The sequence below is a fragment of the Apis cerana genome, linkage group LG1 (assembly GCF_029169275.1).
Source record: "Apis cerana isolate GH-2021 linkage group LG1, AcerK_1.0, whole genome shotgun sequence".
Lineage (NCBI taxonomy): Eukaryota > Metazoa > Arthropoda > Insecta > Hymenoptera > Apidae > Apis > Apis cerana.
This window is the reverse complement of record NC_083852.1, coordinates 1,655,005-1,679,034: the sequence shown is the minus strand read 5'-3', so window position 1 is coordinate 1,679,034 and position 24,030 is coordinate 1,655,005. Positions and strand designations below refer to the sequence as shown.

The 24,030-nt window shown below is 27.1% G+C and overlaps 4 protein-coding genes across 16 annotated transcripts in view; 1 reads left to right on the top strand and 3 right to left on the bottom strand.

Moving 5' to 3' along the window:
• Positions 1-633: 633 nt before the first annotated feature.
• LOC107992809 (vacuolar protein sorting-associated protein 8 homolog) lies at positions 634-6,446 on the top strand. The gene is made up of 15 exons (XM_017048885.3): positions 634-790; positions 1,104-1,382; positions 1,464-1,757; positions 1,832-2,050; positions 2,126-2,305; positions 2,382-2,627; positions 2,708-2,848; positions 2,903-3,358; positions 3,466-4,211; positions 4,497-4,881; positions 4,969-5,136; positions 5,203-5,350; positions 5,522-5,762; positions 5,844-6,057; positions 6,156-6,446. The coding sequence occupies exons 1-15, from the start codon at positions 710-712 to the stop codon at positions 6,255-6,257; spliced, it is 3,900 nt and encodes a 1,299-aa protein (XP_016904374.2). The 5' UTR covers positions 634-709; the 3' UTR covers positions 6,258-6,446.
• Positions 6,447-6,797: 351 nt separating this feature from the next.
• Positions 6,798-8,083, bottom strand: LOC107992811 (uncharacterized). The gene is made up of 4 exons (XM_017048890.3): positions 8,018-8,083; positions 7,531-7,740; positions 7,173-7,382; positions 6,798-7,079 (listed from the first exon to the last, which is right to left on the bottom strand). The coding sequence occupies exons 1-4, from the start codon at positions 8,081-8,083 to the stop codon at positions 6,798-6,800; spliced, it is 768 nt and encodes a 255-aa protein (XP_016904379.2).
• A 1,269-nt stretch (positions 8,084-9,352) lies between these two features.
• LOC107992810 (ubiquitin carboxyl-terminal hydrolase 36) lies at positions 9,353-14,852 on the bottom strand. 2 transcript variants are annotated; one of them, XM_017048887.3, is made up of 8 exons: positions 14,674-14,852; positions 13,307-13,851; positions 13,092-13,199; positions 12,719-12,945; positions 12,223-12,621; positions 11,203-12,149; positions 10,984-11,120; positions 9,353-10,456 (listed from the first exon to the last, which is right to left on the bottom strand). In XM_017048887.3, the coding sequence occupies exons 2-8, from the start codon at positions 13,800-13,802 to the stop codon at positions 10,116-10,118; spliced, it is 2,655 nt and encodes an 884-aa protein (XP_016904376.2). In that variant the 5' UTR covers positions 13,803-13,851; positions 14,674-14,852; the 3' UTR covers positions 9,353-10,115. The 2 variants fall into 2 exon arrangements, with proteins under 2 accessions (XP_016904376.2, XP_016904377.2); XM_017048888.3 differs by lacking the exon at positions 14,674-14,852 and adding an exon at positions 14,434-14,664.
• Positions 14,853-15,735: 883 nt separating this feature from the next.
• LOC107992851 (uncharacterized) overlaps positions 15,736-24,030 on the bottom strand; it is a 23,217-nt gene continuing 14,922 nt past the window's right edge. For 3 of the 12 annotated variants that reach the window (XM_062083730.1, XM_062083752.1, XM_062083719.1), the window contains one exon: positions 15,736-23,726. In XM_062083730.1, coding sequence (XP_061939714.1) covers positions 23,627-23,726 — 100 coding nt within the window. In that variant the 3' untranslated portion in view covers positions 15,736-23,626. The remainder of the gene's footprint in view (positions 23,727-24,030) is intronic. The other 9 variants (XR_009832373.1, XR_009832376.1, XR_009832369.1 and 6 more) reach the window with 9 other exon arrangements.

The following is a 24,030-nucleotide window of genomic DNA, read 5'->3' as shown; positions in this document are numbered from 1 at the left end:
TTTATGTAAAAAATATAGATTATATTTTTAAGACGATAATCTCACAAAACATATGTTTTGATATATGATACGAGGCACCGTTTAACGACAACGATGTGATTTAAATGAACGAAAGTCTTTCGATGATAAAAAGAATAAAAAGAAATTTTTAAGCATTCTATTGAATATAGAAGATTCATTTATCAAATCTATTTAATATTTATATATTGTTAAGCATTTTTAAAATATGTAGTTAACTATTCAAATACTGTTCGAAATTATTGTGGCAACTTAACAGTATTTGTTTATGATAATATAAATATAAAATATTTATAAAATATACTTTTTCATATACGTCTACAAAATATTCTAACAAATAATATTTGTTTTGTTTCTTATTTATAATTTTATATTGAAATTTAATTTCAATTTCAATTATTATTAACATTGCAATTTTATTCTAAGCCAATTTAGAATTATATTAAAATGATAAAGTAATCATATATTCCCGAAATATAAAACAAAAAAATACATTAAATGTTAGATCTCTTCTGTATCTTGTTTGTAATTCGAACTTATTTAAATGTATATATATATATATATATATATATATATATATATAAAATAGAATAAAATCTAGTCTTATATATATATCGTTTATATCCTATAATTTAACGAGACACCGCTATATTTACGTATGTCAGCTGTGGAATGACAGGTGGGATAAAAAATGGCTGAAAATGGGTTGGGGTCGGATGCTGGGTCTCAAGAATACCTCGCAACTGAGGTTATCAATTTAGATATTGAAGAAGTATGTAATTACATTAATTATATAAAAATATTTATATAAGTTATACAAAGTTTTTAATTTTTAGGTTATGTTCTTATAATATCCAATTTTCTTATTTTGTTTATAAATATAATATATAATATTAAATGCAATTATTATATTAGATCATATTTTATTAATATTAAGATTCTTTTTTTAATTATTTTTAATTTATTTTATATGTTTTTACTCTATTTAATTCTTGTTTAAATCTAATAAATTTGATTGTATTATTGCTTACATTACATAATTTTGCTATTAACACTAAAATTAATATTATATTCTATAATTTTAGTTGGATAACACAGAATATGCTATACCAGCTGTGGAAGAATTACCCTCCTTAGAAAGTATATTAACAGAACCTGACTGTGCATCATTATCTGGAACAGATGATGATTTTGGTTTAACACAAGGTGAAAAATTAGGAAGTAGTGAAACAACAAGTGTTGGAAGTCATCTGTCATTAAACTCTTTGAATAAAATCAATAAAACTTCACAATCAACATCTTCTGGTGCTATTTTAAGGCATGTTATATTAAAAGGAATATCATCACAAATTGTATCAGCTAGTGTAAGCAAAATTTTTTTTTAAAAGATTTTTATAATTACAATGAATTTATAGTATATTATTTTTAATTATATTTTTATATAGGAAAAAGTCAATGCTGGTTTAGCAAGTGCAGTTGCTGCAGGAGGGAATATGTTAGTAGTTGGTACTAGTCATGGTCTGGTATTAAGTTTTGATTCTTCACAAACATTAAGATGGTGTGATCAAGAAACAAGACATCAAGGATCAGTATCTGCATTATGTTTTAATCATGATGGAAGTAGAGTACTAGCTGGCTTTGCTAGAGGACATATATTAATGATAGATAGTTCCAATGGAAAAGTATTAAGGACACTTACTGATGTTCATCCTCTTGATACAGCTGTATTACATGTTAAAGTGAGATCAATTTATATAATATTTATCTTAGTATCTAACATATGGTTTGGTTAATATGATATATATTTGTATAGTTCACAGATTCACCTAAAGTAGCATTATGTAGTGATAGTGGTGGATCTGTTTTTGAATTAAATTTTACAAGAGTTATGGGAGTGAGAGGCTGTGAAAGCAGGTGTTTATTTAGTGGATCTAGAGGTGAAGTGTGTACATTAGAACCTTTGTTATTGAATCATCTGCCATCACATACTCTGAAAAATTATACTTTAGTGGCAATGGCAACATTATCAAAGGTTCTTTACTTAACATTAAAAAAAATGAAAACTTATTAAATATATAAATAATTTTATATTATTTAAATTTTTTAGGTAATAGTAGTATGTATAAGACCTAGAATGCGTGTTGTGTTAACTCATCCTTTATCTGGTGCTCCTATAGCACCACCACAACTATCTTGGCAACTTGTCGTTATACAAGCAGCAGATGCTTCTCGTGTAATTGATCCTGTTTTAGCTCTTGCAAGAGATGATGTGGTTCATTTTTATCAAGTATTATTATTTTATAAGATATAATTCTTTTATCTTATATCATAAATAAATTTATATTAATTAAATTATTCACTAGGTATGTACTGAAGCTGGTTCAAGAGTAAAATTATCTCCCTTACGAAGAATGACTCTACCTTATACAATAAGTAACTTACGATGGTTAAATCCAAGATCATTGGCTGTATTAGATACTCAAGAAAGATTACATTTATTAGATGTAAGAGCACAGGATAATTTAGAAACATTAGATATGAGTCGTGTCGGTATTTCCTATGCATCTAGCCATTTTAAAGGTCTGTCTACTGGTGGAAATGTTTCAAAGGTATCACTTAATTAAATTATTATATTAAGTAATTATTAAATTTAAATTAATAATCATATTGTTTTGATTTTGGATTATAGGCAATGGCATTGGCTGGTGAACGAGCATGTTATAATACTGTAGTAACATTTGGTACTCAACTTTTATTATTAGGTACTAAAAGTTTACATGTAGTTTGTATACGAACATGGACTGAACGATTGAGACATTTGACAATGCAGGTTTGTATTGAAATTATATAATTTTTTATTTTATTACATTTTTTATGATTTCAGAGAAGGTTTCCAGAAGCATTAGCATTAGGACTCTCTTTTTATCAAGATAAAGGAAAAGCAGTTGTTGGTCTTCGTGGTTCAAAGCAACGTCGTAAACAAATAGCTCGTGATAAAGTATGTCAAGTTTTGATTCAATATATGGAAGAATTGAATCATTGTCTTGTAGATGAAAATGCAGAATTTGAAATAGTCACAACTTGTGTAGATTATTGTATACAATTAGAAAATACAGATTTATTATTTGGAAAATTATGGGACTTAGTTTCGGAATCCGAGGGATTAAAAGCGAGTTATTTACATGCCCTGGAAAATCCATTATTGGATGGAAGTTTACGACCGCGATTACCACCGTTAATTGCTCAACAATTAGTTACGCTTTATGATCAAGAAGGAAAAGTAGATTCACTTCAAGCAATTATAGTGTTATTAGATGTTGATTGTTTAGATATTCACCAAGTAAGTAAAGATTTATATTTTCTTAATGTTTTTATTAAATAAAATAAAAAAAATTATTTATAAAAATTAGTTCTGAAAATATGTATAATTATTTAAAAATATCGTAGGTAACGATACTTTGTCGGCAACGAGGTCTTTGGGAAGCTTTAATACATCTTCAAACGACAGCATTAGGTGATTTTACTGCTTCAATTCATCAATTAGTACCGATATTACAAAGTATGTTAACGAATTCAAAAGATTCGTTAACTCGAGATAGTATACAACTTGGCAATGCACTTTTAGTTTATGCTAGTTGTTGTCTTGCTGGTCGTGGTTTTCCTCGGGATGAACTCCCTGAGGGTATGTCTCAGAGAGCAAAAACAGATGTATTAAGAGCATTACTTTCACAACATTCAAGTTTGGCTAATGATACAGAAAGGCAATATCCTTATCTCAGAACTTTATTACAGTTTGATGCAAAAGGATTTCTTGATGTGATAGCAATTGCCTTCCAGGAACCAGAATTCACATCTGAAATGGGTCTCAGACAACGGCAAAGACTCATAGATATACTATTAAATATTATTATGCCTAGTACACCATTAAGTCCAAGAAATCCTGATTATATTACTGACGAACAAAGAAATTTAGTTCTTATATTTATAGCTAATGAAGTTGCAGAAAATACTGTTACTTTAGAACCTAGTATGTTAAATAAAATGATAGAAATATTATGTACTGATTCAAGTATGGGAACATCAAAAGAGCTTAAGACTGATAAAGAAAATGCAATATTAGGATTATTGCGTTCAAAAAAATTACGTAATATATCGGATAATACTTTACTTAATTTGGCAGAAAGAGCTAATTTGTAAGTATATATGTGAATATAAATATATAAAATTAAAAATATTATAAATATGATGCAGTATTAAATTTTGTGTTACATGTTGTAATTTAAATTAAATTGTGCATTATATCTTTTAAATATTTGATAGAAATAGAATATATTTATAATAGAAAAAATTATAATATATTTTTCAATATTCTGAAAAATAATATTATTAATATTAATAAATATATATAGTATACATAGTATATATAGTATATACATAGTTATACATAGTAACTTGTATCGTAGTATGTAATGTTACAGTATGCGTGTTGCGGAATTATTATATAGTGCTAGAGAAGATTGGATTGCAGTTTGTAAATGTATGATAATGCATCCATCTCGACATCATGATATTTGGATCTGGTTAAAACATCTTTCTTCAAATTCATTGCAAGAAGTTGTAATGCAAAATGCAGAAGCTCTAGTGGAAATTAATGCAAATCAATTTGCTATATTGATAGCAACACATTTACAAAATAAAGCTTCTGAAATATTACAAAAATTAAAAAATCCAAATTTGCAATATGCTTTACTAGAAGCTCTATATCAAATAGTACAATATAAAGAAGAAGATATCACGTTAGAGCTTACGACTGAAATGTTAGAAAAATATTTAGAATTAATGTGCGAATTTCAACCAGATCATGTTAGTAAAATCTTATAATGTAACAAAATGTTAAAATATATTAATTACTAATTTTAATTTATATGTTAATTATTCTTTTTAATTTAGGTTGTTGAACATATTCAAGGATTTCATGGTTGTAGACTGAATGAAGCATTACAAATAGTTCAAAAAGCAAATCACAAAGATGCTGAAGCAGTAATGTTAGAAAAATTGGGGAATTATCAAGATGCATTTGATATTCTTTTAAAAGAATTTCAACATAATTTGGAATTGGTATATTTTATAAAAATAATAAAATATTAATTATATTATATCTATTTTAATAAAATTTATTTTTAGTATTGTCAAAACAAAGTATCAGAAAATGTACCGATTCATAGCGCAATACAACTTGCCGGAATATGCAGACGATCAGCAGGAAATTTAGATTGGATGCCACTTGTGGAAACTATACTTCAAACACATTCAAATAGTAATGATGAAAAAGGTATACTATATTTTGATGTCGATATCCAATGGTAATAGTTTCTAATCATTTATATCATTTTATTATAAAAATATAAACTTATATGATAAATATTAATATGTAAAATATAAAATAATATTATTATAATAGTAATTAATAATACTAATTAATAGTAATGTGTATACATTACAGTTGAAAAATTAAGTGGAAAGTTATTAAGAATTGCATTAGAATTTCTTAGTGGTACAACAGCATTATCGACTGTATTAGAACAAATATTAAAGCATCCATTGGCAACAAGTGGAACAATAGGTGATATAAGACAATTATTATCTGGAGTACTTACACATTCTCGATATGAACAAACTTTAGTTGAAACTACTGCACGTTTAGTCAGCTTGGAACTTCACAAAGCACTGAAAAAATCACTTAGGTATTAAATAATTGTAAAAATTATATCTATAAAGAATTCTAAAAATAATAATTATTTAATACTAACATTTTTATTTTATAGAGACGCGGGAAAAGCTTGTGCTAGTGTATCAGTAATATGTCCAATATGTAGACATTTGTTATCACAATGTACAGATTATATAATAGTTTTCAGTTGTGGACATGGTTTTCATTCGGAATGTTTAGGAGAACCTAAATCTTGTTATAAATGTTTAAATTCTAAAGGATGGGCACCTATAGTTACTAATATTATACATACTACTAAATCATTCCATGTAAATAATATTTTTTGTTTTCATTACGTTTTCATATTGTTTTATCAAAATACATATAGAAATTAAGTATATTCAAATTGAAATTTCTTGTTTTTTAGGAACACAAACAAATTCTACCACCAGAATTTATGCGGAATAAAGATCTTTCTTTAAGACTTGCACCACCTACTTCTTTACCAGATCTTGAGGGTATCTTTTAATCTAGTCTTTGAATATAAAAATTTGATATTACATTCATTACTAATGTGTAATGATTTGTTAGTTAACACAGTTAAAAATTGCTGTGTTATACATGTACATTACATTGGACTTTTTACTTTTCATTCCATGAATATAATACATTGTTCTCTTATTATATTTCATATGAAAAATTAAATTATAATCGTTTTTAAGAGGCTCCTTTTATAAAAATATGCCATCCAGTTTTATTATATCTTTAACTTTTCAGACTTCTGTATATTTAAATAATTTTTCTTGGCAGGATTCAAATATTATATGTTTATATATTGTAAATTAATATAATTACATTATGTATAGTATAGATAAAAAATTTGTATACTTTTACTTGATGTAAATTTCATTTGTTCAGTGTGCAGTTGCCAAATATCAGTCAAATAAATAAAGAAATTAATTAAATAAATTCATCCTTATTTAAGAATTATATACATCTAGACATACAATAGTTTATTTTGAAAATTTTTAATATTTTAAATCTAAAACTATATACATATTACAAATTTTTATGTTGGATAATATGGATAAATCGTTTTACGTTTAACATTTTTGATAATAAAAACCGGTTTTTTAGGCATATTTTCGATTAGAACGTAATTAGGATCTATAGATTCATAACCGAGTAATTCACCAGTCAATAATTTCGCAACTAACGAAAAAATACTTAAGTCAGGTAAAAATGATTTTTTTGTAGGTAATAATTCAACATTGGTAACATATTTGTCAATTGCAGATTCCAATTTTATTAAATGTGGAGTAATATTTGATATAGATAAGTATTGCTGTAACTGTAATTTGAAAAATACCTTATTATTTTGTTGCCTATAACTTATATTAAATATTAATATCTATATTTTTAATAAAGTAAGCAAGCTTTTTACCTTGCTGTCACACTTTTTTAAAATGTTTATAAGTTCTTCGCTTTCGTTAATTAACTTGTATCCTTTTAATATATATTCATGATCATAAGCAGACTCACAAATTTGTTTCAATAGAAAAATTTCTTTTTTTATCTTATCCAGAAGTAATGATAATGGTACTCCATGTAATGTTCGACTAGCCATTCGAATCTTAGAATATTTTTCATAAATCTAGATAAATATGTATTTTATGATTTAAAAGTTTTTATATTTTTTTTCAACAAAATTTTGTTATTTTGAAATTAAAATAGATTAAATTAAAGGAAGTGAAGATATAGAATTTAGACAATAAAAAAATGTATTTTAAGAGTAAAATTACCTGACGATTTACACAAGTCCACGAATTTGAAATTTGATCGGCAAATTGTTTTATTTCATTTTCTGTTGGTTGATATGCTTCAGCTAATTTCCATAAAGAATTAAGTTTATCTGTGAGACTACGTGATATATTATGAAACCACATGAGTTTAATATCCAATTCGTAATTGATTTTTAAATTATAGTGATTTTCTATTCGTAAGATCGCTACCTAAATAAATGTTGACAATGCGTTGTGTTGTGTTGCTCATTTATTTACATCTTTTTAAATTAATTCTTCAAGTAATGCACTTTCCATTTTTTAAAATTTTTTTTATTTTTTAATAACTATCAATCATGGTTGTTAATTTTTTAACTCTTTCATGCTAAGCAATTGAAAAATATATCTCAGAAATCAATATTTTTATATCAATAATTTAAATAAAATTGATGATAATTAATCAATGGGAATATATTTTGAGCATGAAAGGGTCAAATTGTTTACTCACATTTCTTTCGAGTGTTTTTATGAGTTCACTATATGAAGATTCCTCCTTTTTCGTCAAAAGCTCCATTTAAAAATAATAAATTTGATGAACGAATATATATATAATTAACTCTTAATAATAAATTATAAGAATATGACATGAAAATAAAAATGGATTACATGCGTTTAGAGATTACATTTTCTTCGCTCGAAAATGCGATAGTCTTTTTGTTTTCTTTATAATATAAATGAATTGGTTTCTATGGATTTATTCTCTATTCACTCTGTTCATATCGATAGTTCGAATGATGTACAAACGACAATTTCCGTTTTATTCATAGTATTTAATACATAAATTAAATCTGGCGTTTACTGTCATTTATTAATATACAGAGCGATATCACATATGTTTATATAAGATATACTAATTCCATCAAACTTCGAATTTCATTCTTCAAACGACACATGAATTTGTATTATGTCGGAACCATTATTATTATATTTTAGCGGATGCAATAACATCGTGCTTAATTTAAGGCTATATTACGGTAATTACATTATATTCACCGTAATATCAAGCTAATGTGATTATTCAATTGCAACTAATATTAGGATAAAGATATAGTCCAACATTTAAATCATGTATCTTCTGAAAAACATTGGATATCATAAAATCTGCAATAATCACCAGATTTTAATGTATGTTTGTTTCTTTTTTCTTTTGGCTAGTATTTAATTTGTAGAATAATACAACGAGGTATTATATATATAACGAGCAGGCGAAAAAGCCAGCTTTTTTTATCCTTAGCTTAACAAATTATCTATGGCTTCGCAATTTTTAATGCTCTATGAAAAGTCCATAATATTAAAATTCTACACTTATTTATGTAATTTACAACTTCTTTTTCTTTTAAACTAATATTTCAATAACTTGATACTATTACTTCATTACCATTAAACACTCTTCATTCGATTATTCACAACTTTCACAAACGCTCTGGAATTATTTGTATTTATATATATATATATATGTATATAATATGTTAAAAAAAGAGAATTGAAGTTATGTGTATTCACAAATATGCACATTCACCATATTTGAAAAGAAATCATTTGCTTACTGTGTTTAATCATTGGAATTATTATGAATATATTTTTTTCCAGTAAGCAATGATTATGATCAAGCAAGATTGACTGCTTAATCTTAAATCTTTTTGTTACAGCTCAAAGAGGGAGGAGTATCTTTTTTAATTAAAATAAGGACGGATTATTATATTATAAATGAAATTTGTTCTTTAACATAAAATTTTCAAAATATATCTTCCACTTAATTTTGGTATCATAATTTTAAAACTAATTTATTTTTATGCATAATTTTATTTTTTGATAATTAATATTTCTTTTGTTTGAAAATGTATGGACACTTATTACATGTGACATCGCGTTTACAATTTTAATTCAACAATAGTATCAATGTAATACAAATAACATAAAATTAGTATAAAATAATTATTTTTGATTAGATAAAGATTTTTGTATTACTATATGAATATTAAATTGTTCTACAATTACGTAATACAAATTATAGATAATAAGAACATAATTTTACGATTATAACTAAAACATACAAAATTTACCTAAAAAGTTATCAAACTCTTAACAATATACTATTCAAAACTTTTAAACATTGCATCCATACATACGGTTTCTTAATACACATTCTAAACACATTTCTAAATTAACATCGCACATATAGTACAATTCTGTAACAAATTTTGTTTTGTTCATACTGAACACAAGATTGGCAGAGCTGTTGATACTCATCCCTCATATATTGTAGCACAATGTCTATAGACATATGTAAGCTACAAGCAATGATAGAGCACATGAAAACTCTGTCAGGAACATGCAAGATTGTTATGATGCAGTTTAGCGATTCATTACGCAAAATGTTGAACAGTTACTTTCAACATTAATTACCTAAATCAGCACTGCCACACCTGTATTTTAACTTTAATGTATTGAAAAATTATAATTTGCTTTAGCAATTGAAAACTAACGAAGTCTTTCGACATCAGATTGCTTTCGAAAATTTTTTTCAACAACTTATCTTTTTTATTTTACCCTCGCTGCCAATGTGCACGAGAATGATTATGATATCTGTAATATGAAGGCCTATAATTTCTACCATGTCGCGGTCGTGCATTGTTGGAAGTATTATAATAATGTCTCCGATAATAACCACCGAGAGATCGATTCCACGTTTTGCCATTTTGATATTCTTGGAAAGGATTATATCCTGCATTACTTCTTTCTTCATATGTTCGATGATCTTTTACTTTCTTTACTCGACCACGATCTATTTCTTCATCATCTGCATTGAAATGTCGTTTACGTTCTTCTCTTCTATCATTATCAACCTCTCTATCTAAGTGTGTTCTGTTGCCGTTCCAATTTATAACTGTAAACAAACAAGTTTAAGTTCGTTTTATAAAAAAATAATCTTATTATATAGATAATCTTAAAATAAAAATATTTATACACAGTTTTTAATATACTTTGTCTTTTAATAGTGTTATTTAACACTTCACATAATTTTTTTCAATAAATCACAAAATATATTTTTTTTATTACTACTGACGTAACAGAGGTGTAACAAAGCAAATATTTTCAATTTAATAATTAACAATAGCTCAAAACTTTACGTTTTGTAATATCTACAATTTATCATTGGGAAGCTTATAAACTTAAAATATTAAAAGTATTGAAATATTAATTTTTTTTGTTAAGATCATAGATAAACAGAATTTTTAATTTTAGAACATTTTAGCAAACAAGAATTTTCGTTTCTTGTACATTTTGTTCTATTGTTTTATGTAGAATTTTTTGATTTAAGACGCATGGACGCACAATGGGTTGATGGGGACTTTGTGGAAAAAGGAGCTGGATTCAATGGATTCTTGAATAAAATTCTTTTGTTGTACTGACCCGAAGAACTGCCATAACCACGATGAGACATCTTTAATAAATGAGAAACAGTATCGGAACGATTTGTTCCATTAAAGTTTCTTAAAGCTGCAGCACTGGGTGTGTTATTATTCTGATTAATTTTATGAACATCTTCTCTATGAAAAATAAAAAAGGTGATGCTAGTTCATCATGATTACAATATTTGTAATATTACATCAAAAACAGAACATTTCTTACTTATCAGTCACAGACCATCCATTTGGTGCTGCAGTTGACGTAGGTGAGAATGATGTATCTTTTGAAACTTGCCAACCTTTTATACTGCTGCTTGTAGCCTTTGTAATCACTTTGTCATCTTGTCCTGTTTTTACTCTAACTGATTGATGCCACTTACTTTTGCTATTATTACTACCACTTTCTGTTTTACCATTTGCTTCTGATTTACCATTTTGATATTTTATTGTACTTGTAATGGTACTACAGCTAGAACCATTTTGTGTTTTTGTACATTGTGTTATATTTGTTTGGTTCTGAGCATTACTGCCGTTTGTCTTAGATGTACATTTTTGTACTTCTTTTGAATTAAGAACTATTTTAGCAGTAGGTGAACTACTTTTTACTAAAGAACATTTTTGTGTACCATTAGTGGTACTAACAGAAATGTTTTTTTTTACTGAAGTATTTGAATTTGTATGATTTTTTAATGTTCCAATAGAATTAATATCTTCTTCTTCGCTAGATCCATCATAAGGTACTAAACTATTCCCATTTAAAATCTTTCCATTTTTAATCAACATAATCAATCTTGGTTGAGATTTATCTTGTAATTTTTGTGGTAATTGCGGCCCGATAAAATTTGTATTTTTTTGAGTAGTAAACTGAAGTCCTGAATTATTATTTATTGATATCTGCATACTTGATTCCAAATTTTCTGTAGTATCTTTATTAGCTGATGTACCATTAATTAATCCATTTAATGAGAGTAACCCAGATGTTGATGCTTTGGGAGCTATATTTTTATTCATAGAACTTCCTGATGAAGATAATGTGTTGTTCACAGTCATTGTACCATTTAATTTAAGAGTCTGTTGTGCTTGAATTTGAGATTGTGTTTGTTGTTCCATTTCAAAGATCATTATATAAGCATTTGTACTGAGTACATTACTCAAACTAAGTGGACGAACCTATAAGAAATATTTTTAGTAATAAGATATTCTCACAAATATTATTATTATTATTAATGTTGTTAATACGTACACAAGAATCATCAAAGGAATAATATTGGCCTGTCGAAACTTTAGCAACTGCAGTATAATGTCCACAATTAACTGATGGACCCATATGTGTAACTATTGACATAAGTTTGTATGTAAGTGATTGTGATGATTCTCCTGGTTCTTTCCAAAGGTAAGGACCCATATCTATAGTTTGCTTGAAACCTATATGTTTAGATATTTTTCCTCCTAGAACACTGAATCTTTTTAATTGTACGCAAAGTACTTTAGGAGGTCTTTCTAAGCTAAATTGTTTTGTAGCAGGAACTCTTCTTTTGCAAGCTTCACATTTATAATCATTGTTATCTAGTTGTTCACGACTAAAATAACTACTTAATGCTTCATCCAGAGTACTTGCTTTACGTATATCAACCAATAAATCCTATGAAAATTTTAAAAATTACATTATTTATTTTATTGTAATTAAAGATGTTGCTATTAAAAAATTATATGTTTTATATATATATATATATATATACTTGAAAATGTTGAAAAGTTGTAGAAACATGCCGACACTGTAAACATTTCACTTCAGTACGAATATAACCACCAAAAATTTGATTAATAGGCGTTGTTTCTTTAGAATAACTGTCTAATTTACTAGCTTTGTGTCTTGCTAAATAAGCTTTCTCCATGCCTTCTAATAAATAACGTAAAAACTCATGAGCATCTTCTTGCTGTCCTGGTACCATGGTTCGACAAATAACTGATGAAAAAATCAAAATCAATACATAATTGTATATACATAATTTAATTGTATTGTTAAATATTAAACAACTTTAAGATTAGATATCAATTTTAACTTAAGATTTAATAATTTATTAATATTTTATAAATATTTTATGTACTTACGTTTTAATTTATTATATATATAGAATGGCTTAATGGCACATCCTGATTTCTGATGACTGAATTGTAAAGTCTTAGCCACTGCACATGTAAGGCATTCTCCACCTCCATCTAAAACTAACCTATTATCAAAATACGATACAAAACTATGGAATTATAATCTTATATTTTATATTTGAAAAATGTAAAAAAATAAGGTATATATCATTATAACTCACCATTTTGTTCACATTTTGATGTATGATGAGAATCTGATAATAACCAATTAACAAGAGCTGGTACATGAAACAAAGCTTGGAGAGTGCTATTTAAATAGCATGTATTTCCAACATTATACATGCCAGCTCCAACTGGAAATGTACCCTTCCATCCTAAGCTAACTTTCTTTGGAGAATATAAGGTAATAGTTGGTTCTGGCAAACTGGGTCCTTTACATCCTCTTTCATTCTTTTTTGTGTAGTTTACTCCATCTTTTATTTTTTCATCTAAACTTTCGGAATTTGGTAAACTTAATACAATGTATTTGGCTTTAAGTTGATCTAAAATCGTAGTTTGATAATCATCCACTTCTTTATATTGAATTTCTGACTGAAGAATTCTTGAAGCACTGGTAACTAAATTTGTAGACAATTCATCTGATGTTTTGGACTGATTAGTGTCTAAAGTACGACGAAGTGTAGCCGCAACTGGGTCACAAATGCTTACAGCAGGCATTTTTATTTTATTTTATTTTTTAACAGAGAAGTTTTATTATGTAATTCTCCTGTACAAAAATATAAAAAAATATTAAATATAATATAATTATTTAATATTATTTTGTGTAATATTTATATAATATTTGAAAATATATAATTATAATAAAACATTATTTTATATTATATAAATATTTTCTCATTAATAAATAAACTAAAATTTCATTTTTTAGTATTATTTACGATAATATTATATTATCAAAAATAAATAACAAATTTATCAAATTTTGTCGTTGAAAATATAATAAATTGTTTTTTTTATAATATATAACATGATTATTACATAAACATAAACAAAATCTGCGATAAAATAACACATTTTTCTTTTTCCTCAGTTAAGATGTATACCTACTATGAATGCATAACTTCATACATACTGAAGCAAAAGGGTTAATTTTATTAATAATTTATAATAATATTATTAATAGCGAGTGTAAATAATAATATACGAATTATTCAATATGAAGTAAGAATAGATAAAATTATGTGAGACTTTTTTTTGTAATTACACGACAACGTCTCGAACCTTTAACGAAGTACACTAAAAGCACGCGGCGTGCAATAGATACCGCGCCAACAGATTCATTGTTTACCTCCTTCCGATGATTATGTACGTTATAGCTTATATAAATATTTTTTCCCAATAATATTGTAACACATTTCACATTATAAACGATATTTTCCAATCACGACCACGTACAAACACAATGCTATCGATTAATTCGAAATTCCACGCGCTTACGTGCCTCGAAACGGTTACCGGATGAGTTTAACTGAGGGCGCGTGTCTCCGGCCACGAGTCATTTTTTTCCCGCGTACTTTGTTACACTTACCCCACTTAAGTTTAATTCACGTACAATAGTGACAATAATTTCAATAAGAAACACCATTAAAATTAGCACGTGTCAATATTACACGACATTTTTAGAACTATTAGTTTTGGGCATGCGAAATCAAGGCCCATCCTCTATCGTCATGTCAGCCATTTGCAATTACATCGGTAGCCATTAAACTTTTTCCGTTGGATTCTATAATCCTATCGAAAGTGCTTAAAATACAAGGTCTTGTTTTCATGTATTGGAATTATATTTATATAATTGTTAAGATTTTTATTATTTATATTAATTTATATTTATAAATTATATATAAATTTTATATTTAGAGTTTTTATTTCATAATTTTATAAAAACTTAAATAATAAATAATAATAACTAATAAAGATAAAACATAAATAATAAACTTAAATATTTAAAAATTTATTAATATTTTTATTATAAATAAAAAATATATAAATAAGATTAATTATTTGAGAAAAAACAAAATATTTCTAAGGTTTTACATTTCATTTATTTCCGATTTATAATAAAAATTGAGAATTATTAAAAATATTTATATTTTTTAATATCAAAATATGAAATAAAAATTAATTTATTGTAATATATATATATATATATATATATATATATATATATATATATATATATATATATAATATAATATAATATTTTAAATTAAAAACTTATAGTTTATAGTTATGAAAAACAAAATTTATTTGAAAAAATAAAATATTAATTTCTATATTATGTTTTAAAAATGTGTAAATAATATGTTATTTATATTGTAAAAAATAAAATTGTAAATGACAAAAATATTATTATTTATTGAAATTCTTATTATTATGGTAATTAGGTTTGATGAATTATTAATCTCGCTTATAGTAAAATTTATTTTTAACGTACATTTACATTTAATTAAGAAATGTAATAAATAATAAATTTTTTTGTTTCGAATAAATATTTCATTATATTAAGTAATAATTATTAATTTTTTAAATTTTAAATGCTTGTATTTCATGTTTTTTAATACTTTTTCATTTTTTGACAATTAGAACCATATTTTCTGTCATAATAGTATCTTTATTAATTGCTATTGATAATCTTTGCTTACAAAATATACAGATTAACATAACTGTTAAGCGACAAGATAATAATATTTCAGATAAAATATTTTTAATATATAATAGCCATTAGTAGCAGTTTTGATACGTTTACGATGGCGAAAGGGAACATCGATATTTGGTTATTTTTACTTTCTTTTTTTACTTTTATTTTTTTGTTAATTATATACCAAAATAACTTGTGCACAAAATTTTACATAAAATAAAAATTCAAGCATGCATACACTAAACAAATTACATTTGTAATCAATATTTGCATTTTTTTTTTTTAGGAAGCCTATATTATTTTTCAAATACTCTCTGGCAGTGATAAAACAGACTAAACTTTTCGTTACAAAAGTTTGCTTTATCCCAGTTGGTTCTTGAGAGCTATCTTTATTAATCATAAGTCTTCGACTATATTATTGAATTATTAGAAAAGAAACTCATTAATAAAAAATTAAAATGTATATATATACATATAAATTTGAAATTATTTTTATCTTTGAAATTCATTATGAAATGATATTTAACTATTAATAATTGAATTATGGAAATAATATTAGTAGTGAAATAATATAAGTAGATTTATGATGAATATACGATGAAAAATTACGCCATCGTGAACGTTTTATTATTATTCCATAAATTATCTCTAGTTTTAAGCTTATCGATAAAACTTTCTCGATTACGTGTATTAATCGACAATACGAATTCATGCCATTACAAAATTTTTTTGCATTAAGCCGTTTTTCTTAAAATTTCTGAGTGACGTATAGCGCCTGTTAATTCGTATCTAATAATCTTGAATTTCGTGACTAAATTCAGCCACAGGTTATATGCATGCATAGATAAATAACTCTAATTGTAAAAAAGGATTATAATTAATGAAACTAATATTTTCATTCAATTCAATACAATTTTGATTTTAATTTAAATAAAAAAAATTAAAAACATAGAAGTTAATTATTTATGCATAAAATATTTTAATAAATTTTTTTTTTTAAGTTTTTTCGATAGCAATTGCTATTATCAAACATGGATTAAAAACTATTCACGGATAATTTTAATTAAAATTCATCTTAATAAATTTCAATATTCAAATTTATAATTAAACTATTATTTTATAATAAAAATAATAAAATTATTTTCTATGATCATCGAATATTTATGATGACTAACAAAATTTATTATTTCACGTTAATTAATTCATTCTATCCCTGTTTTTTTATCACTTTCGCATCTTTCATTATGTATCTTAATATTTACAATAAAAATATTCGGCGTATACCATGGTGTTCTATGGAATAAGCCGAAGATGTATTACGTGCAATATGCTTTCGATTCCTTCTTTTAGCTTTCATAAATGACAAAAAAGAAAAGTTTTAACATTAAAAAGTGACGTGTGATGATATCGGCATTTGACGGCAGAGATGATCTCATAGAGCACCATTATAAAAATTCTTACAGCTAAGTGTGTGCGTTGAATGACTTAATATTAAACTGGATATCAATATGCAACAAGAAATTTGTTTCTTTTATCATTAGAATTATTCTTAAGAAATAAAAATACGATTGTTAATTTTGACGAATTTATAATAAATTGAAGTAAAAAATTATAAGAATATGAACGTCAATTATAAAACAAATTTCTATTTTATATATACGAATTATAAAAAAATTTAGATTTTTTTTTCTTCAAGGTAAAATTATTTTAAGAAAACTATCTAAGAATAATGTTTTCCTTGTTGCATTTTATCCAAATTCGCTTTATATCAAGTACTACTATGTAAGTAATATTTTGGGGAGAAAAATACAATGTCCTAAGACATTCATGACATTAATTTACTGAAGCGTCAAATGTGAAACGATAACTTTACAATTTGAAATAATAAATATACAAAATAAAAATTATAATTTCTGCAATGACGATATTTAATAATCTTCTATCAAAAACAAAAATAAACGAATATTCATCAAGAACATAGGATGAATCCAAATCTCACGCAATCACCACAGTTTCTCCCGAAAATATTTCCATCGCATTTTCCTTATTTTATTACAAATTATCTCATGTTCGAAAATAATTGTTTGCTCGCCTAGAAACTTATTCATATTACTTATTCTTCATCGAAACTATTCGTCCTCCCTAACTTTCCTAACATATACATATTTAGGTATACATATAATATGTAAAGGAAACGAACATCTTACAAATTAAGGCAAACGTTATTTCACTGTAGAAGAAAACCTCAGCGAAATGGGATATCGTATCGACAATAAACAAATATTCGGTAGCAGCATAAAATCTCTAGCGTCGTTTTAATCGCTCTTTCCCTTCTTTTTCTTTTTTTTTTTCTTTTTTTTTTCTTTTTACTGCTCTCAACTATATATATTAATGGCAATGAAAAAATAGTTATCTACGTATCGCTTGCTCGATATGTTTCCTTTAAAATTCATCGTTCGTTGCAAAAAAAAAGGGGGGGAAAAAAAAACTCATTTTACTTTATTGATCCTTAATTAATGAAATGAAAAATATTTTTTTTTATCGGATAATCTATCGGATAATGTCCATTTTATATAACAAATCAATTGTTTTTGCTTATATATTAATCAATTTGTTGCGAAACAGTGAAAATTAAATTAAATTATGTATTTATTGTTACATGTTCGTGTAGAATGTTACGAGTTCATTAATCGAGGATCAAAAAAAAAAAAAAAAGGATTCGATTTAAAAATCATCAATCATTGATTGGCTGTGAAAGGAAATAAATGTTGCGTGAATTGTTGCTCGACAATTATTCGAAACGAACGCTACATTGTCTATCCACATTCTATGTTTCCTTAATTTATATCAATTTACATTAGTTATGTAATGTTATCGTTTAATCTTACATTGTCGTTACAGTTACGATTATTATTAATGATCACTGATAATGAAATTGATCGCAATTATTCAGTGATTTTTACGTTAAAAAATGTGATTATTTAACTAAGCTGCGTTCACTCGTATCCTCGAAATGATGATATTTTAATATTACATTTACAAGCGCGAATTAGTCACCTTTTCTTTTGCCCCATTGGAAAGAACATCATACGCATCATTATCATTTAACCATCAATGAGAAAATTGGTAAAAATTTCGACAACGATATAGATATTTCATATATGATGATTATGTTGCTGAATTCGTTCAACACGTCCAGACAATGATTATCAATTGACGCTCAAATAGATTAAATATTAAATAATTTTTAAAAGAGGTACATTATGGATACATGTAAAAAGATGATTTGATTGATTTTTTTTTTGATGTTATGGTAATTGGTATGTACACGTTTTTATGATATTTTGATGACTTTATGTAGATGTAAGCCAAATTTTAATCAAATATTTATAATCTTTTAAGAGATATTGACACATACATATTCATTTCTGTTGTAATAATATTTTCCAATATTATCCGTTTCGTATTTTAATATTTATAAATGTATTTCTGATCAGTGCAACAGAATTTATTATATATATATTAATTATTCTTTAATTATATATATATATTTTCAAATAGATAAGATATAATTTTTTTAATTATCATACAATATTTAATCATTTAATAAAAAAACAATCATCAATAATAGTCTGGGCGTATAAAGTGAATCGAATCCAGATTCTTATGATAATTACCATTTATATTATGAAATAGAAAACGTGAAATATGATTCTAACAGCCTTTCTGAGATCGACACGATCGTTTCTCGAGCAATTATCCCTAAATTTGACAATACGTTTAATCCAACAATCGAGAGTCTCGTTCACTACTTCCCTTCTTTTTAACACACACGAACGAGAACAGCCTTAACGCCTACGGATTAAGCCTAAACATCGATTTATGTTTCGTAATATGAAGCACATCATTTATTAAATATTCCTGTATGTTTCAAACATTCGCGACCTCCATTCTTCGCCCGTGACGCGTCCATCATAATAATTTGACTCACACGTGATAATAATTTATATCTTCAAACGGAAACCACGAGTTTCTTTATTCATTTTCCTTCTATTGGAATAGAACGTTATATATCATTGTTCCACGATTTCGTTCACATTGCCATTCATTGGACGGTGAACCGTGTTCCATTCGTCTCTATCATCCCTCGTTGTTATAACATAAGTATCGTTACACGATGAAGAATTTTTGAAAACAATGGTGAATCTCTTTTTGATGAAGAAAATCGTGTTAACAATGCCAAGAGATGATTTTGAGATATTTGATATTTTAGAAATTGAAATTTCGAAATTTGACAAAGTGGAACTCTCAAAGGTCTCAGAAACCTAAAATACTTATTTTATTCTTTTTATCCTTTTCTTTTTCTTTTTAAAGAAGAATTCTTTTGTCAATTTTTATTTATTTAAAACCTTACATAACAAATTTTGATTTGAAAAATTCTTTAAATTGTAGTAAGGCAATAGTAAACGTCTTTTAATATCTTACCTTGATGAAAGTGAAATTAAGTATATTGATCAAGATAATATTACATAGGTTTCGAAGTTTCAAGTTTCCTATCCTCAATGAAAACGATGGAAACATGTGTCGTGAATCAAGAATCAACGAATCTTGGTGTTCCAATGAAGCACATAAAATCCTGTGCACTCGATCCAAGCGCATATCGTAATCGTCATATATCTGTATACAAACAGTCCGTGAAATTAATTACTAATTTAAAAGACACACGTATACGTATATGTCTATATTATTTATGTATATATCGCAAACCTTTCTTCTCGCTTTGTTCCTTAAATTCTTCCCTCGAATAATTTCGTCGATCATAAAAATATTTTATGAAATATATCGTCGCTCGTAAAATTCACTAGCTTAATTAATTAGAACGTACACAAAGTTATCTCGATTGAGATCGACTTGGTACGTTTTTTTATATTTTATCTTTTTTTTTATACTATCCAAATATTATATTTACCAAAGTAAATCTATATATATATATATATAGACTTCTTTTGTTCACCCATTTCTCATCCTTTTTTTTTATTCTTTTTCTCTTTTTGAAAACTTGTCTCGAACACAGACAGAGTATTGACAAGACGTTATAGTGATAATTTAGCAGGAACTCGATATTTGAAAGTAACTGTGCTCTTCTATGCTATGATTACGTGATTTATAGATGGATGTCAAAGAAATTATTCAAGGTAATGCTAAATTATCATTGTTATCTTAAACGATGGTTCAATGAAGTAAGTTGTAACTCGTTTCTTCGAGTTCTTTCTCATTTCACAGGATCAAAATGTCAAAAATTGGATATGATTATTCTGTTCGATTAAGAAGCCTCCTCTTCGAGCACATCGACTCTCGTCACACTGTTCCACTTTTCAAAATATCCTCTCCTCCTCCCTCCCCCATTTTTCCTCGAAAATTTGTTTTTACAGCTACTACTTAATATTTCGAAGATATGTGCAAATACATCATGCGGTGATAGATATACGTTAGTGTGAGAATTTATTCGTTTAAATGTTATTACTGGCAAGTGAACCGGGTGCATCGAGACCCGACTAAAAATATTCTGCGAATTTCTGCAGGGTGTTTGTTGACTATAACAAGGCCGCTCCAAGCTACTTACGTACACATACGTGATTCACTTGATCGTTTCCAAATCGCAAATTTTAAGCATCACTTCTATCGTTGTTCTTCCCTTTCCTCCATTCTTCTTTTATCCTCTTTCGTTTCATGCATAATATATGTACATATATATATATATGTGTGTATATATATTTTTTTCCATGAAATGAGATTGTTGCAATGAAGTAATCAATTAATCTAAATTTTCATAGAAAAAACTTGCGATTGATTATACAATTTTCCTCTCACATCAGCGGCACATCATCAATCTATTATATTACTTTTTTTATTTATTTATTTTTTTTCTTTTTAATATAACGTTTAAACGATTAATTAACGTGCTTCAGAATCAGACTTGTATCTTGGCGATTTGAACACAATGAAGTCTCGAAGAACGAAATTGCTTTTTTGGTCTCTTTGGTGGTAAACGATGCTTCTCCCGAACAATCGAAAAATTTTCAGCGTTCGTTAGCCGTGAAGCAGCCTTCGAAATTGTCTCTCTCACGGACAATTTCGTGATTCTTCTTTTTCCTTTTCTTCTTCTTCTTCTTCTTCTATTTCTTCCCATTGTCGAAGATTCTTCGAAGAATTGTGTATATACGAACTTCTCGATAACGATCGAAGTTTCATCGTTGGTACAGTCTTGAACGAGAGAGTGCAACGAGAAAGGCAGATACCTTAAGATTTCGTACGAGATATTTTTCACGTGTCGAAAACGCTACTCTTATTTTTACCTCTTAATGCAGCGTTTTTTTTTCAATCTTTTCCCGAGTTGCGATCCAATTTCGTGATACATTCAAAATAACTCGCCCTCCTCGCACATGATGGAAAGAAAAATACAAAATAAATAAGGATAAAAATAAGGAAAAGTAGAAAAATAAAAATAAAAAATACTTTCCTCCATAAGAAAGATAAGTGAAATCGTCCTGATGATATCATTACGCAAAATATAGCAATCTAAAAGAATAAAAAGATAGAAATAAATAGTAAATATCTTCGAACGATACTTTGCGATACTTTCTTCTCCATAAAGTAAAATCGAGAGCATTATCGTATCTCTAAAATATGGTAATGGTTAATGAAATTATACGTTAAAATATAGCAAGTGAAAAAATAAGTCATTGATAAAAAAAATCTAACCTCTCTTGACCGCGACTCGCAGATTGGGTTTAAATGCAAAGCTGAAACGTAATTCGTGAAACATGCATCCATTTCCACAATTATTCAACGATTTTCGTGCCAACGAACGACCACTTTCAGATTGACTTTGTATACTTAACACACTTACTATACTATATTATCCTCGATAAAACATTCGCACAGGATCGTTCGCGAGCAAGGAAGCAAGCGTGCCAGTTGAAACAAATAAAGAAACATCCGCACGTGCTCGAGAAGAAAAGATCCTAAGTGGTGAGAATCGAGAGATTTTTAAAAAATCGACGATCGAAAGGAAGGCAGCCGCATAATTAGGTCCCTTTTGCTTCATTTTTCTTTCTTCTTCATCATCGTCTTATTGATTTCTCCACGCGGATCAAGACTTGAACTTGATCAACAATTGGCAATCTTCCTGTCGTCGAGTTTTCTTCGATCCCATTTCCAAGATCCATCCATCTTTTGTGCAATATATTCCGAAAAATTGGACCCCGAGTCCGCGAAGCAACGACAATCCGGAAAGAACTTGGCGTTTTTTTTTTCTTTCTTTTTTTTTTTTTAGGCGATTTCCTATCGCGAGTGTTTATCAATTAAAAGGACAAAACTCATACACCTCGTTCTTGCGCCCGTGAAATTTCCAAAATTTCAAGGATATTTTTTTCTTTTTTTTTTTTTTTTCCTTCTTTCCTCCTCAACTTTCGCCTCGCACCAAGGTGAAGGCGAGCGTAGACACATCTTCGTAGAGGGAAACGGGTGTTGCATCGAGAATTGAATTTTCTGTCTAAAAAGTTGAACGAACCGACACCAGTACGCCAGTCTGTCTGTTTTTTTCTTGTATTTATTTTTCATTTTCTATTTTTTTTTCTTTTTTCTTTTTTTTATCCCTCTGTTTCTTTTTCTCCCCCCTCCCCCTTTTCTTTTCTTTTCTTGCTTAAACCAGACTGTGTTCACGAGAGTCGTAACGATGAGTGTAGAGGATGGATGAGCTAGTTCCTGGCGACGTCGATGACGATGGCGTGTTCGAGCACGATGGCGAGGATGGATGGGCCTTCTTCGAGGCCGGCAATACCTAGGTATTCTGGCCTTGTTTGCGGATTTTGTTCTCGAGAGCGGAGGTCGGCCGGCCTACGAGATCCTCCAACTCGTCCGGTGTCAGGACCGTGAAATCTCTGTTTGTGAAAAAAAAAAAAAGAATTTTCTTAAAGGAATTATTTTCTACATTTTTTTTTTTTTTTACGATCGTATAAGTAACGGTTAAAAATTATCTATATACTAGAACAAAAGTATTTTTATTATATATTTAATTACGTTCGAACCGTTCGAATTTAAATTATGGATTAATTATCTGCGATTAATTAATTGATTAATTATATATCGAATAATGAATGAAATATATTTTTACCTATGGAACGATTATTTAACACGAGATGGCTGCTTGCTTAAAAAAAAAAATCAAAATTCCATAAATAAGAT

Excerpts from the sequence above, each read along its gene's own strand:
- LOC107992810 (XM_017048887.3), bottom strand. The coding sequence starts at position 13,802 with ATGCCTGCTGTAAGCATTTGTGACCCAGTTGCGGCTACACTTCGTCGT. Across the intron at positions 13,200-13,306 it reads ATCAAAATGTGAACAAAATG|ATGGAGGTGGAGAATGCCTT; the intron begins GTGAGTTATAAT and ends GGTTAGTTTTAG. Across the intron at positions 12,150-12,222 it reads ATTCCTTTGATGATTCTTGT|GTTCGTCCACTTAGTTTGAG; the intron begins GTACGTATTAAC and ends TATTTCTTATAG.
- LOC107992809 (XM_017048885.3), top strand. The coding sequence starts at position 710 with ATGGCTGAAAATGGGTTGGGGTCGGATGCTGGGTCTCAAGAATACCTC. Across the intron at positions 1,758-1,831 it reads CAGCTGTATTACATGTTAAA|TTCACAGATTCACCTAAAGT; the intron begins GTGAGATCAATT and ends ATATTTGTATAG. Across the intron at positions 5,351-5,521 it reads AAATAGTAATGATGAAAAAG|TTGAAAAATTAAGTGGAAAG; the intron begins GTATACTATATT and ends TATACATTACAG.
- LOC107992811 (XM_017048890.3), bottom strand. The coding sequence starts at position 8,083 with ATGGAGCTTTTGACGAAAAAGGAGGAATCTTCATATAGTGAACTCATA. Across the intron at positions 7,741-8,017 it reads TAAAAACACTCGAAAGAAAT|GTAGCGATCTTACGAATAGA; the intron begins GTGAGTAAACAA and ends ACATTTATTTAG. Across the intron at positions 7,383-7,530 it reads GGACTTGTGTAAATCGTCAG|ATTTATGAAAAATATTCTAA; the intron begins GTAATTTTACTC and ends ATATTTATCTAG.